Consider the following 11,869-nt stretch of genomic DNA (forward strand, 5'->3'; position numbering starts at 1 on the left):
TCTGGGAGACCCCTTGCTTCTCTGCAAGACTTCTCGAGGAGCCCAGTCTGTCTGCTGTGGTCCCCGGGGGGCGGGCAGTGTCATTCAGGAGATGAGGCGTGAGTGTTGAGGGGAAGGGGTAGGACAAACGAGGGACTTGAGAGGAAGGGGCTTCTGCAAGACTTCACCTGGACCCTCACAGGCACCCAGAAGAGCCCGGAAAAGAGCAGAAGGTGGAGCCAGCTCCAATGTCTTCTCCATGTTTGATCAGTCCCAGATCCAGGAGTTTAAAGAGGTTGGTCAGCTGCCTCCCAGGGCCTGTGGGAGGATTACTGTGATGCACAGAAGGCCCTTAGGGAGCTGGCCAGGTGTGGGGTCAGCTCTCAGTCCCTGGGGGGTGGAGATGTCACTATTCTTAAAGGCCTCCAGCTGTATCTCAGACCCTGGAGATGTGATGAGCTGTCCTCGGGCAGCCCCTACCCCTCTCTACCTGAGCCTTTATTTGCTGTGTGACCTTGGGTGAGCTCTTCCTCTCTCTGAGCCTCAGTTTTGCTCTCTGTAAAATGGGGTAGCTGGGAGCATGAAATGAGGGATGAGACAAAGCCCCAGAAGCGTGTTGGCACACACTTGAAATCCAGAGCGAGTTAGCCATCACTCTCATGCTGGTGTCATTCTGAGCTGGGTGACGGATGGCCAGAGGGGCCTGCACTGACGCTGGCTGGGCAGCAGTGAGTGGGAAGGTAGCCCCTTGCAGTGTGTGTAGGGGATGTCTGGGGAGGGGGCCTGGGCTTGGGCAGGTGGGAGGGTGGCTGCTCAGTGCCTGTGTCTCTGCCAGGCCTTCACCATCATGGACCAGAATCGGGATGGCTTCATTGACAAGGAGGACCTGAGGGACACCTTTGCTGCCCTGGGTGAGTGACCAGCAGCCGGAGGCTTGGGGCGGTGTCCGGGCCATCCAGAAAGAGCAGGCGGCTGGGGGCAGGCCAGTGTGGTCGTTACAGTGGATGTGAGGGGCCGGTGATCCCTGGGGGTGCAGAGGAGAGGCAGCTTCTGCCTGGAAGTTCAGGGGAGGGCTCCTGGGTGTTAGAGGAGGACTCACCAGGGGATGGAGAGGGCCTAGCAGATGCTGGAATGGCCTGTGAAAAGGCCTGGAGTGGGGGGGCAGTGAGGGGTCAGGAGAGCAGGGGTAGGCACTGGAGGTACGGAAGAGGCTGGAGACACTCCAGGGGCTCAGGGTACCTGCCGGACTTCAGCTGCCTGGGGAGGCTTTTGCATTCTCCAAGGGCCCAAGAATGGGCCTTAAGGATGGATGGGGTGGGTTTTGGGTGGAGTGCAGGGGCATAGCCAAGTTATACCTAGACTGAGCTTTGAGCTCCCGGAGATCTGGTTGTCCACTGAGACCATGAGGAATCCCAGAGTCCTCACCTCCAGGCAGCCAGTGAACCCCCTCCTAGGGGACCTGAGCCCTGAGGCCCAGGTCATCCAGCCCCTATATGCCTCAGCATCAGCTTCTTTGGGCCTCAGTCTCCTTATCTGTAAAATGGGGATAGCCACCAATGTGCTATCCTTTCCAGGGAGGCTGAGGTGGTGGCAGGCGGGTGGTAAGGCTGGGGACAGCTCAGTGATGACCGTGGCTGAATGTGCCCCCATCCCGGGGCCCCCCAGCAGGCGGGCAGGGCCTTAGGGCTGGGTGAGGGGTGGTAAGACGGTAGAGCTGGGAGACCCTGTAGGACACTCTGTGGTCCTGAGCTGTGTTCTCTCAGGCCGCCAGCAGGCAGGGCCCCTTCTGACCCTCATTGTACTCTTGGGATTCCCCCCCATCCCCGCCCCAGGCCGCATCAATGTGAAGAATGAGGAGCTGGAGGCCATGGTGAAGGAAGCCCCCGGGCCCATCAACTTCACTGTCTTCTTGACCATGTTTGGGGAGAAGCTGAAGGGTGAGTGAGGCCCCAGGGGGCCCTGGGGAGAGGATGAGTGAGTGGGAGTGGCAGGCTGGGTCCTGTGTGCCAGCAGGCTGCCACCAACACACACCCCAGCTCGCAGCATGGTGTAGCCCGAGGTACCAGCCCCTGGGGTGCACATACCAGGCCTTGTCTCAGTTTCCACATCTGTATCACAGCGCGGGGGTTGCTGTAATGACCCCTCTTTGCAAGGCTATGAGGGGCCCAGGGGGACATTTGTAAGAAAGCCCTTTGTCCGTTCTCAGGACTGTGTCCCAGCCCCAGCCCCACCTCCCTAGCCCTGGGCTCCTCTTGCTTGCTCTGCCGACAGGAGGAGGTGGTTCTTGGGGGCTGTGGGCTGGGGGAGTCTGGAAGCCACTGTGGCCAACCCCAATGCAGGGTGGGCTTCTCCAGCGAAAGGATCAGGGGCCTCATTCATGAGTGAGGAGACCCAGGCTCAGACAGTGTCCCTGCATCAAAACGGCAGGGATGGAACCGTCACCCCGACTCTGGCTGTGAACACTGCACTCCCCCGAGACGCAGCATCAGGCCTGGGCTGGGGTTCCGGGGTCAGAAGGAAGGGCCAGCCTGGGCTGTGGTTGCCCTGGAAGGAGGGTCTTACTGTCACCCCACCCTGGAGCCGCCCCTGCCTGATACCCCGCCTTGGTCTTGGCTTCATCTAGGTTCAAGACCTGGCCTCCCACTGACCCTCAGGTGGCCTCGGGCAAGGCTGGTCTGCTCTTTGCACCTCAGTTTTTATCTGTATGGTGGGGTTTGTGTTAGTTTCCTGAGGCTGCTTGTAACCATGACCGTGAACTTGACAGCTCAAAAAACCAGGAATGTATTCTCTCAGTTCTGGGATCTGTAAGCCTGAAATCCGGCAGGTCGGGCTCCCTGAGAGGCTCTAGAGCAAACCCATCCTTGGCCTTTTCCAGCTCCTGATGGCTGCATCGCTGCCCTCTCTGCCTCCGTGATCACAATGCCCCCTCCTCTTCTGTCTCTCACTGCTTCACTCTCATAAGGGCATTGTCATTGGATTCAGGGCTCATCTGGACGATCTAGAATGATCTCTTCGTCTTAAGAGCCTTTCCTTACATATGCTAAGTCCCTTTTTCCAAGGAAGTGACGTTTCCTGCTTTCAGGGATGAGGATATGGACGTATCTTTTGGGGACCACCGCTAAACCCACGACAGCCTGGAGCTGCCCAGCTGACGAAGTGCCATGGGGTCCACCTCTGGGTGGAAGCTATTCGGGGTTATTCCTGGGACGATGGTCCCTTCCTTGAAGAGCGCAGAAGCCCAGGGGGCTGGGCTGGGGGCCTATTTTTGGGGAGAGACATGTGTGACTTTAACGGGAGTCCCAGAGCGCGTGTGGGTCAGCGGATGAGCTCAGAGCTATGACCAGGGCTGCAGCTTTTCCTCATTTTTGCGGGGGCCCCAGGGCTGGGGCTTCAGTGGAGCCTATCATGTGAACTTGGCTGAGCCAGAGGGAGGGACAGGAGCAGGCGGCTGGGCAGGAACCACCTTGTCCTTCTAACTGGGATGAGGACACTTTGTCATGAGATTCCCAACAGCCACAGGGGGAAGCAGCCACTCTACAGCCATTTGATGGGGTTTGCAGTCTGCAAAGCAGAGGCCCTTTCTGAGAGGGGGGGAGGGGGTGACCGGGCTGTGGTGAAAGTCCAGCCACGAGACCTGAGCCCAGGGCAGCTGGTCCATGTGCATCTGGTCCTCAGAAAGGTGGGCTGGAGTCAACCTGTTCTGGCAGGGAGGCCTCTCCAAAGACCCTGGGAAGCTGAGATTGCCCCCCCCCCAGAAGTCCGCACCATAATCCCTTGGCCACCCCTTCTCTGCCTGCAAGGCCAGGCTGTGATGGCCTGGAGCTCTGCCCTAGATGGACCCTGGGCTGAGCCTCTGGGCGGGGCACACAGGCTTCCTGCTGCCCTACCTAGAGGAAGCCTATGGCTCTCCCTCCAGGAGCTCCCAGGTCGGCAGGGCCAGCACTGAACCCAGCTCAGTCACTCAGGCCAGCCTCAGAGATGTGGAGTGACTCAGACGCCATCCTGTCCTGGATGAGTCTGATGGGGGAGACACAGCTGGCGCTGACCCAGTCTGAGAGGCAGAACAGACAGGGGGCTCAGAAGATCCAAAGGGCTGGTTTTAAACACTCCCTCCCCTTATTAGTGGGGACTTCAGGCAAGTCACAAAGTGTCTCTGAGCCTCAGTTTCCTCTTTGACAAACTGGGGACATCAGTACCTACCACATGGGGTGTGCTGGCATTCCACTGGGTAAAATGTTGAAGCTGCAGGAGGGGACATGGCACTCAAGATGTGTCTGCAGCCATGATGGATTAATGTTTGTCAAGATATTTATCATTAACAACATGTGATCTTAACTGATCCCGGGAGGCGGGCAGCAAACCCCACCTTCTGTCTCCATTTCCCCGATGACACAGCTGAGCCTCGAAGAAGGAAGGGGACATCCCCTGGTCCCCAGTGAGCAGGGGGGACAGTGTGACTGAGGGGAGAGAGCACCAGTTAAGGGTCACCAGGTCACCCGCTGTTATTCACACAGTCCCGGAGACCTTGGGTGAGACCTTTCCTCTCTCGAGGCCTCAGTTTCCCCATCTGTGCCATCAGGGGGCTGGATATTCAATCCCGTTGAGGTAGTAGAACCATTTCTTCTAATGGCATCTTTTCCCAAAGCCCACACTATAAAAGTGATCAAACTGGAACTGCTCAGTCTCGCCGACTCCTCCAATGTCACTGCCAGAGCTCCCCCTTCAGCCCCCAGGCAAGAGCTCTTTCTCCCCCAACCACGGCCTCTCGCACGCATCTTGGGGAACAAGAGCTCCAGAGTTTACCTCACTCATCACACGGCAGCTACGAGAACTTTGGACAAGTCACTTAACTTCTCTGAGCCTCAGTTTCTTCATCTGTAAAATCAGACCAATGGTTAGGAGGGTGAAGCATACAGTAAACCCTTAGTCTGGGTCTCCGTGTCCAGCTGTGCAGGCTGTTCGTGACTGTACGCAGCGCCCTGGGCTGTTACTGCTGTTCTTTGTTTCTCTGAAACCTCCCTTCTCTGGCCTCACCGTGGACTGGAAGGAGGGGAGGAAGCTCCCCGAGCCCTTGGCATCTGCAGGGGCCATGGGGCCGCCCCACCCCCAGCCCGCCTCCTCCCGGCACTGCCCCCAACCATGTGCGCTGCTTCCAGGTACGGACCCAGAGGAGACCATTCTCCACGCCTTCAAGGTGTTCGACACTGAAGGGAAAGGTTTCGTCAAGGCTGATTTGTAAGTTCCCTTCTGCCTTCTGTTTGGTTTTTCCCTCCCCAAAGGCTCAGTGACTGGTGGTCTTGGGTGGGGTCAGAGTGGCGGCAGTCTCCTCTCCTGCCCAGAACTCAGGCAACTCAGGCAGCTTCCGGCCAGGAGCCGGGAGGCCACTGCCCTGCCCAACTCACCCATCACCTGATGTCCCTTCCCTTTCTGGGCCTCAGTCTCCCCATCTGTGTGGAAGAGGACAGAGAATGTGGGGTCACCAGGGAAGGGCCTCCCAGTAGTGAGGGAGGAAGGGGTGGGGGTGGGCCTGGAAGGATGACTAAGGATTGCCCTAGCTGGAGCAGGGAACATTCTAGATGCAGGATCCCAGAGAGAGAAGAGCCAGGACTTGGCATGTTTGGGGTTGGTGAGGGGGAGTGGTCTTTGGCTGGAGGGTGTGGGTGGGGGATGGAGGAGACTGAGCACAGACAGATAGGCAGGCCCTGGACCCTGGGTCTTCCCTGGGGACATGGGAGCACCTAAGAAGGAGTTGGGCAGGGGCAACATGGAGGCCAGCCTGGAGGAGGAACAGAGAGGGTTGCAGCCACCACAAGGGTCTTGGCCATTGGGAAGGAGGGGAGTGGATGGGTAAGTAAACTAAAAGAGGCCAGCACCAATGGGATTCGCGGTTCTGGGGAGAGGGCTGGGCCAGATGTTAACAAGGGCCTGAGTGGATGTGGGGATGGAGGCGGAGCCATGGGAAGGAAGCAGCTCAGCTGAGGATGCGCAGAGAGTGAGGTGGCCATGGGCAGCTGTCCAGCTGCCACTGGGCTGGCATTATGAACGTGGGAGCACTGATGCCTGCGATGTCTGGGAGCCTCAGCCGGTCAGGAGCTCAGGGCAGAAGCTGCGGGCTACGGGCACGGGTGGGTGGGGCAGAGGCAGGCTGCCCAGAGGCCGAGACACTACGCCGACCTCTGAGCGGTCCTCGGGCAGTCCCTTCAGAGCCTCCAAGACCCCGCGCAGCCTGTGGGTGGCCCTGGGCAGATAAGATTTCTTCCTCAGGCACCAGCTTCCTGACCAATTGTTATGCTGGCTTGAGGCTAATTTTGCTTTCTATTAGAACCAGCTCATGATGGAGGAGGGGTGGGAAAGGGCAGGTGAGGCAAGAGAAGTGGGGAGGGTCTGTCTTACCTCTCAGACATTCTTACTGTTCCCCACCCACTAAAGTTTTGAGTCACACTCTCCTCACGGGGAGGGGAAGGGTCCTGAGGGTTTCTCCAGGCTACAGCCCTTTCCTTCACCCGTCACTCAGAGTCTGGGTTCCCACCTCCAGCTTATGGACCTAGGATGCACTGGGGGGCACTCCCTAGAGTGGCCTGAACCAACCCGTCTACCATCACCCACCTTCACAACCCCTAGAGCAAGGTCAGGGCTGGAAGGAACCCTTTGGGGACACAGTTTGGGAACCGAAGGCACCATCCCCAGGATATGGGATCTGGAAGACCTGGCTGTCTGCCAGGCAGGCCACAGAGGAGGCTCTGGTTGAAACAGAGTCTGTGAAAAGTCCCCAGCTTAGAGAGTTGGAAACTGTGACTGTCCTGTAGTAACATAAATAATGGAAAATGTGCGTCGGTCCTGAGCGGGGCCCGCCACTGCCGGCGCCACAGGACACGCGGGTGCTCAGGGCCCAGCTCAGCCCTCTGATCCTCCCCTGCCCGCTGTGCCCCTGAGAGCCCTGTGGGGCCCTCAGAGCTCCTGGGGGGCACCAGTCCCTCCCACACAGCCTCAAACAGCCCACCTGCGGCCATCCCTCCAGGGGCAGGCAGCTCTGGCCCCTGAGGGCAGCTGCCCTCCTGAACCACGCAGGGGGACACGCCCTACCTGCCGCTGCGATTCATTCCCCTTCCCGAGCCTCGGTTTCCCTTCCTGTAAAAGGGGGAAGTAGTACTCATTTCCCAGGGCTGTGAGGGGCAAAGGAGACCTGCGCAGGCCCAGGAGAACACTGGCCGGGTGGCCTTCCCATCCCTTGGCTAAGTGCGGGCACCTTGCATGCTCTGACGCATCTTACAAACATCAGCAAAAACCATAAGCCAGGGAAGCCGTGCATCTAGACCCAGGGTGAAGAGGTGCCCCTCAGTGACCTGGAGGTTGATTATCAGTGCACAATGGGACATCAGAGTGGCCCCCATAGTCATGTTGGAGTCCCAAGGTCATGCCATTTGGTCCCCACTTGATGCAAAGAGGAGAGTCCATGTTACAAAGGAGGCTGAGAGCTGAAGGGGCCGCCAGACCCACGAGGCCAGCTGGGGGCTGTAGGGCCAGCCCTGGTTGGTGTCCTCGCGGGTCATCACCCCCAGGATCTGCGTGTCCATGCCCAGAGTAGCCCTTCCCTTGAATGTGACCCTTTCTCTCCCTCGAGCAGCATCAAAGAGAAGCTCATGACGCAGGCCGACCGGTTCAGTGAGGAGGAGGTGAGTGTCTTCCCAGGAAGTGCTCTTGCTTTAGTGTCTGCTGAGATGGTGCCCCCCTTGACTCCTTGGATGGGAATGAGGATTCGGGAGGTGGGGGGCTGTGGGACCCCGGCCTGCTGGCCTGGCCTCTGTGCCCTCCACCTCGATGCCTCCGTCTACAAAGAGGGGAACGACATGCCTGACGCCCTGGGTGACCACCGGCTCTGGCCCCCACTCCGCCCTGGTCCAGGCTGACTCTCTGCTCCTTCCCCAGATCAAGCAGATGTTTGCTGCCTTCCCACCAGATGTATGTGGCAACCTGGACTACAGGAACCTGTGCTACGTCATCACACATGGCGAAGAGAAGGACTAGGTCACAGACCCCCCTGCACACACACTCAGAGGCAGCAAAACCCAGGGGGCAGGGTAGGGGGCAGCCGGAGGGGAGCCCCTGCGGCCAACATGTGGGAGGAAAAGGCTCCCTCGCCTGGGGGTCGGGGGCAAAGCAAGAATAAATAACGCTAACAAGGTCTGAGTTTCCGTGATTAATGCTCCGGTTGGGGAGAAAGCTAAGCATTCCCATGTTGTTGGTTTTTCCGAAACTTTTTTCTTCCTGGCTTTGCTCAAATGTTCCTGACGAGCTGGTGTTTAGAACTAATTGACAGCTTTAATGATCCCCAGCTGGGGCACAGGACACTGCCTTCGTTGGTGAAGATTTTATTGAGCACCTAGTGCGTGCCAGACCTGGTGCCAGTCCCAGGGATGCGGAGATGAGCCAGCCCTGTCCCTGGGCGGGAAGATCAGGCAGTGAGGAGGACAAGAATTGGTCTGGGGACACAGGAGGGAGGAGGTGGGAGCAGTCCCAGAGAGACCTGGCAGCTAAGAGCTGGACAGAGGCAAACGAGATGGAGAGGAGGGGTTGGGTTCTAAGGAGTCGGCAAAGATTTCTTAAACGGGACACATGTAGCACCAAACATTTAATACAAGTGCAGAGACTGGACTCCAAATTGAAAACTTCCACTCAGCGAAAGACGCCACGAAGCACGTGAGGAGGCAGGGTACGGGCTGGAGGAGACACTGGCAACGAGAGACCTTGACAAAGATCTTATATCCCGAATATACTTTAAAAATAAAAACTCTGCACATCAATAATGGGGAGATACAAACCAAAACCAAAACACAAAAGACAGGTGGATGACAAGGTCAATGGCAGAGCTGGGAGTGGAACGCAGGCAGCACGGCTCTGAGCCTGCACCCACAGCTCTCCCCAGGCTGCCCAGGAAGTGGGGGCGGGACTGAGTTTGGGGTCACAGCAACAAGGAGGTCCCTTTCCCTGGTCCTCGCCCCCCTCAGCTCTGTGTTCCCTCTGGGGGAGGTGGTTGAGAGAGGTGTCCCCATCAGCCTAGAGCTACCGGCCTCAGGATGCAAGGTACAAGGTCTGTGAGCAGGGGTCGGGGAGGCTGGGGGCCGAGGAGGAGGAGGAGGAGGAGGAGGAGGGTTCGGATAGAGCCCTCCCTCCGCCCAGGCCTTGCTCCCTCTGCTCTCTAAGAGTCTGGCTTTGCTGGAAATCAAGGACTCAGCCGCCAAGGAACCTGTCAGACCTGTTTGTGTCGCAAGAAACCAGGAACAAATCTGTTGGAGGGAGCGGGCGCCATGGGTACCTACTGGCCTGCCTGGCAGCTCCAGGCTGTCCTACTCTGTGACACCAGGACACCTGCTGGCCATGCATCGGCCTGGCTCCACAAGGACACAGAGGCTGCCAGTGGGGAGGCCAGAGGGCTTCTGTGTGTCTCAGGAAGGGAGACTGGAAGCCATTCTTTGACCTGTTCATTACTCTGCCCTTCAGACAGCCATCCACTCACACACCTCTGTTTTAGGGCCCCGAGACGATCAATAGCACCTGTAACACCCACCGGGGCTCTGGGTGGGGGACCCACAGGCACAGGAGGCTCCAGTGGCAAAGAAGGTAGGAGGGGGATGGTAGGCCAGTTGTGAGGCTGCTGGTGGCTCCAAGGCCCTGGCCTCTGCCTCCTTTGGTGTCTTCATAGCATGGCTTCCTCATCACCCCTCTCCCTCCAGCTGCGGTTCAGTGGTGGTCTTGGCCACTTCTGACCTGGGCTCACCACCAGCTGCCTTCAGTCTCCATGACTTTCCATCTAATTCTCTAGGGACACCTGAGTTGGCTCTGCACGATGCCTAGATGGGTTCCTCTGGCTCCTCTGGTCCAGGTGGCTATGGTGGTCTACAGAGCTGCCCCTTCCGGGGGTGGGGGCTGAGGCTCCTGAAAGCCAGAAAGAAGTTGGGAGGAGCACACATGAGCCCTCCTGAGTCATACTTGGAATCACCTTTTTAAAGATACAAAAACTACTTGTGGCCTCCCCCACCTTCCCCTTTACCACCATCCTCTTGGCTCTGTGTTCCTGCTGCACAGCTTCATTCAGTTCCTTGAGGGCCCTACATTTCCTTCTGCCACAGGGCCTTTGCATATGCTGCTCCTGCTGCCTGGAATAGTCTCCCACCCACTCTCCCACTCTCCTGTTGGATAAGTGCCTGATCACACGCTACTGAGCTTTCTGCTCTCAGCTCCGCATCACATCCCGTCCCTGATGCCTGGAATAGGTCAAATACACTTTCATGTATTTTCACGGCACTAAGCACTTTTGCTCGGGAGATACACGTGGTGTTTCTCTTCCCCAGAGAGCTATAAGCCTGGGATCTGGTTGGATTTTGCTCATCACTCTACCCCCGACAACCTACAGGGCCTGGTACAAAGTAGACTCTTGGGAAACTCTGAACCAATTCCAGAGTTGCACGAGGCCCCTGGAAGTAGCTTCTGTAGCCAGCACTGAAGCTCTGGGCCTCCAAGAAGATACCGTGGGCCAGAGGCTGAGGCCAGTGCCGCAGCCAGGCCAGAGCCATGCCTGAGGCTCCGCGGGACCTGCCCTGTCTGGGCCTTAGTCTCCGCACAAGCAGAATGGGACCCCATGGCTCGCTGAGTCTTAGGAGTCTCGAGCTCTGGGGCAGCAGCAAACCCTGAGGCCACAGCCGTGCCCAGGCCTGCCTGGCTGGGCTGCACCAAAGGTGACCCGTCCCGTGAGCTGGCCAGACTGGCTTTCCTGGAATTCTTGGTGGTGGTGGCCCCAAGTGGGGCCTGGTAGATGACGGCCAGGAAACCCAGGCCCAGCCGTGGCAGGCTTCTGTGTCAGGGAGCTGGGCACAGGGATCCAGCCCGGCCCTGGTCCTGTCGGCTCCCGCAGCCAGCTGGGTCTCATTGAGAGTAATTAGCCCAGCGAGACGCCTGCGTCTTGGCATTTCATTTTCCACTGTGATCTGTCAACCGGGGCCTTCGGACAGTGGCCCCCATATAAATCACGAGGGGGTCGCTATTAAGAGAAACGGCAAATTCCTTCCACCCGTGCGGCTGGCTAACTTCACTCTGAGAGCAGATTCCCTCCTGGCACTCACTCAAGAACGGCCAAGTCCTTTGAAGGTCTTTCCAGGCTGGACCCGGGGGCATGGAGCCAGCTGGGCGGGGAATCTCAAGAGGAGGCCTCACAGAGCGTGGGAGGGCAGCCCCTCCAGGACCACGTGGCTGCTGGAGACACCCTGCCTGACGTGGCTCCACCATCATACTGTGTCTCTGTGGCAACCCTGGGGGTGACTCTGCACCTTTTCACAGCCAGGAAGTGGCTGGGGGGGTGGGGGGGCCAATGGTATCCTCAGCCTGGGACACTGGGCCTCAGAGCGATAATGAAACATCTCAGTGGAATTCTAGGCCTCAGGGGCGGTGAAGGAGTGGGGCAAGGCTCCGAGGGGTGCCCCAGCAGCCACAAAGTCTGTTTGGTGGGAAAACTACCCCATTCTTGCTGAGAGCTGAGCCCTGGGCTGGGCCAAGATTTCAGTCCAGCTGAGGGTTGGTTTGGGCCTCCTGGGACCCCCCAAGTGTCTGACTGTGTCTGTCTGTCTCTTCCTGTCCGTCTCATACATCAAGTTCTCAAGTCTCACCTGACAAAGGTAAGGAGAAGTCTTGCAAGGGAGACAGTCAAAGGTCGTGGTGATTTGCGTTGGCTCTGGAGCCTAGAGGCCTGAGTTTGTACCCACTCCACCACATCTAGGCAGGTGGCCCTGGGCAAGCCACTAACCACACTGTGACTCAGTTTCCCTATTTGGAAAATGAAGATAATGATACTGCTACTCTCAGAAGACGGCGCCTTTCTTCCTTTGTGCAGGCCAGGCTT

The 11,869-nt window shown here is 58.2% G+C and overlaps 1 protein-coding gene across 2 annotated transcripts; it reads left to right on the forward strand.

The window, feature by feature from the left end:
- The first annotated feature begins 223 nt into the window (after positions 1–223).
- MYL10 (myosin light chain 10) lies at positions 224–8,068 on the forward strand. Of its 2 annotated transcripts, none has more exons than XM_064478162.1 (6): positions 224–274; positions 815–890; positions 1,812–1,916; positions 5,136–5,214; positions 7,604–7,658; positions 7,912–8,068. In XM_064478162.1, exons 1-6 carry the CDS (start codon positions 239–241, stop codon positions 8,002–8,004), a joined length of 444 nt encoding a protein of 147 aa, XP_064334232.1. In that variant the 5' UTR covers positions 224–238; the 3' UTR covers positions 8,005–8,068. The 2 variants fall into 2 exon arrangements, with proteins under 2 accessions (XP_064334232.1, XP_010982351.3); XM_010984049.3 differs by having other exon boundaries at positions 7,604–7,652; positions 7,906–8,068.
- Positions 8,069–11,869: the final 3,801 nt, after the last annotated feature.

Source organism: Camelus dromedarius, chromosome 24 (assembly GCF_036321535.1).
Source record: "Camelus dromedarius isolate mCamDro1 chromosome 24, mCamDro1.pat, whole genome shotgun sequence".
NCBI classification, from domain to species: Eukaryota; Metazoa; Chordata; class Mammalia; order Artiodactyla; family Camelidae; genus Camelus; species Camelus dromedarius.

Bases quoted from the DNA above. Each gene is read 5' to 3' on its own strand.
- MYL10 (XM_064478162.1), top strand. From the start codon at position 239: ATGTTTGATCAGTCCCAGATCCAGGAGTTTAAAGAG. The intron at 5,215-7,603 runs GTAAGTTCCCTT...TCCCTCGAGCAG, and splicing joins GGTTTCGTCAAGGCTGATTT to CATCAAAGAGAAGCTCATGA. The intron at 7,659-7,911 runs GTCTTCCCAGGA...CCCCAGATCAAG, and splicing joins TCAGTGAGGAGGAGGTGAGT to CAGATGTTTGCTGCCTTCCC.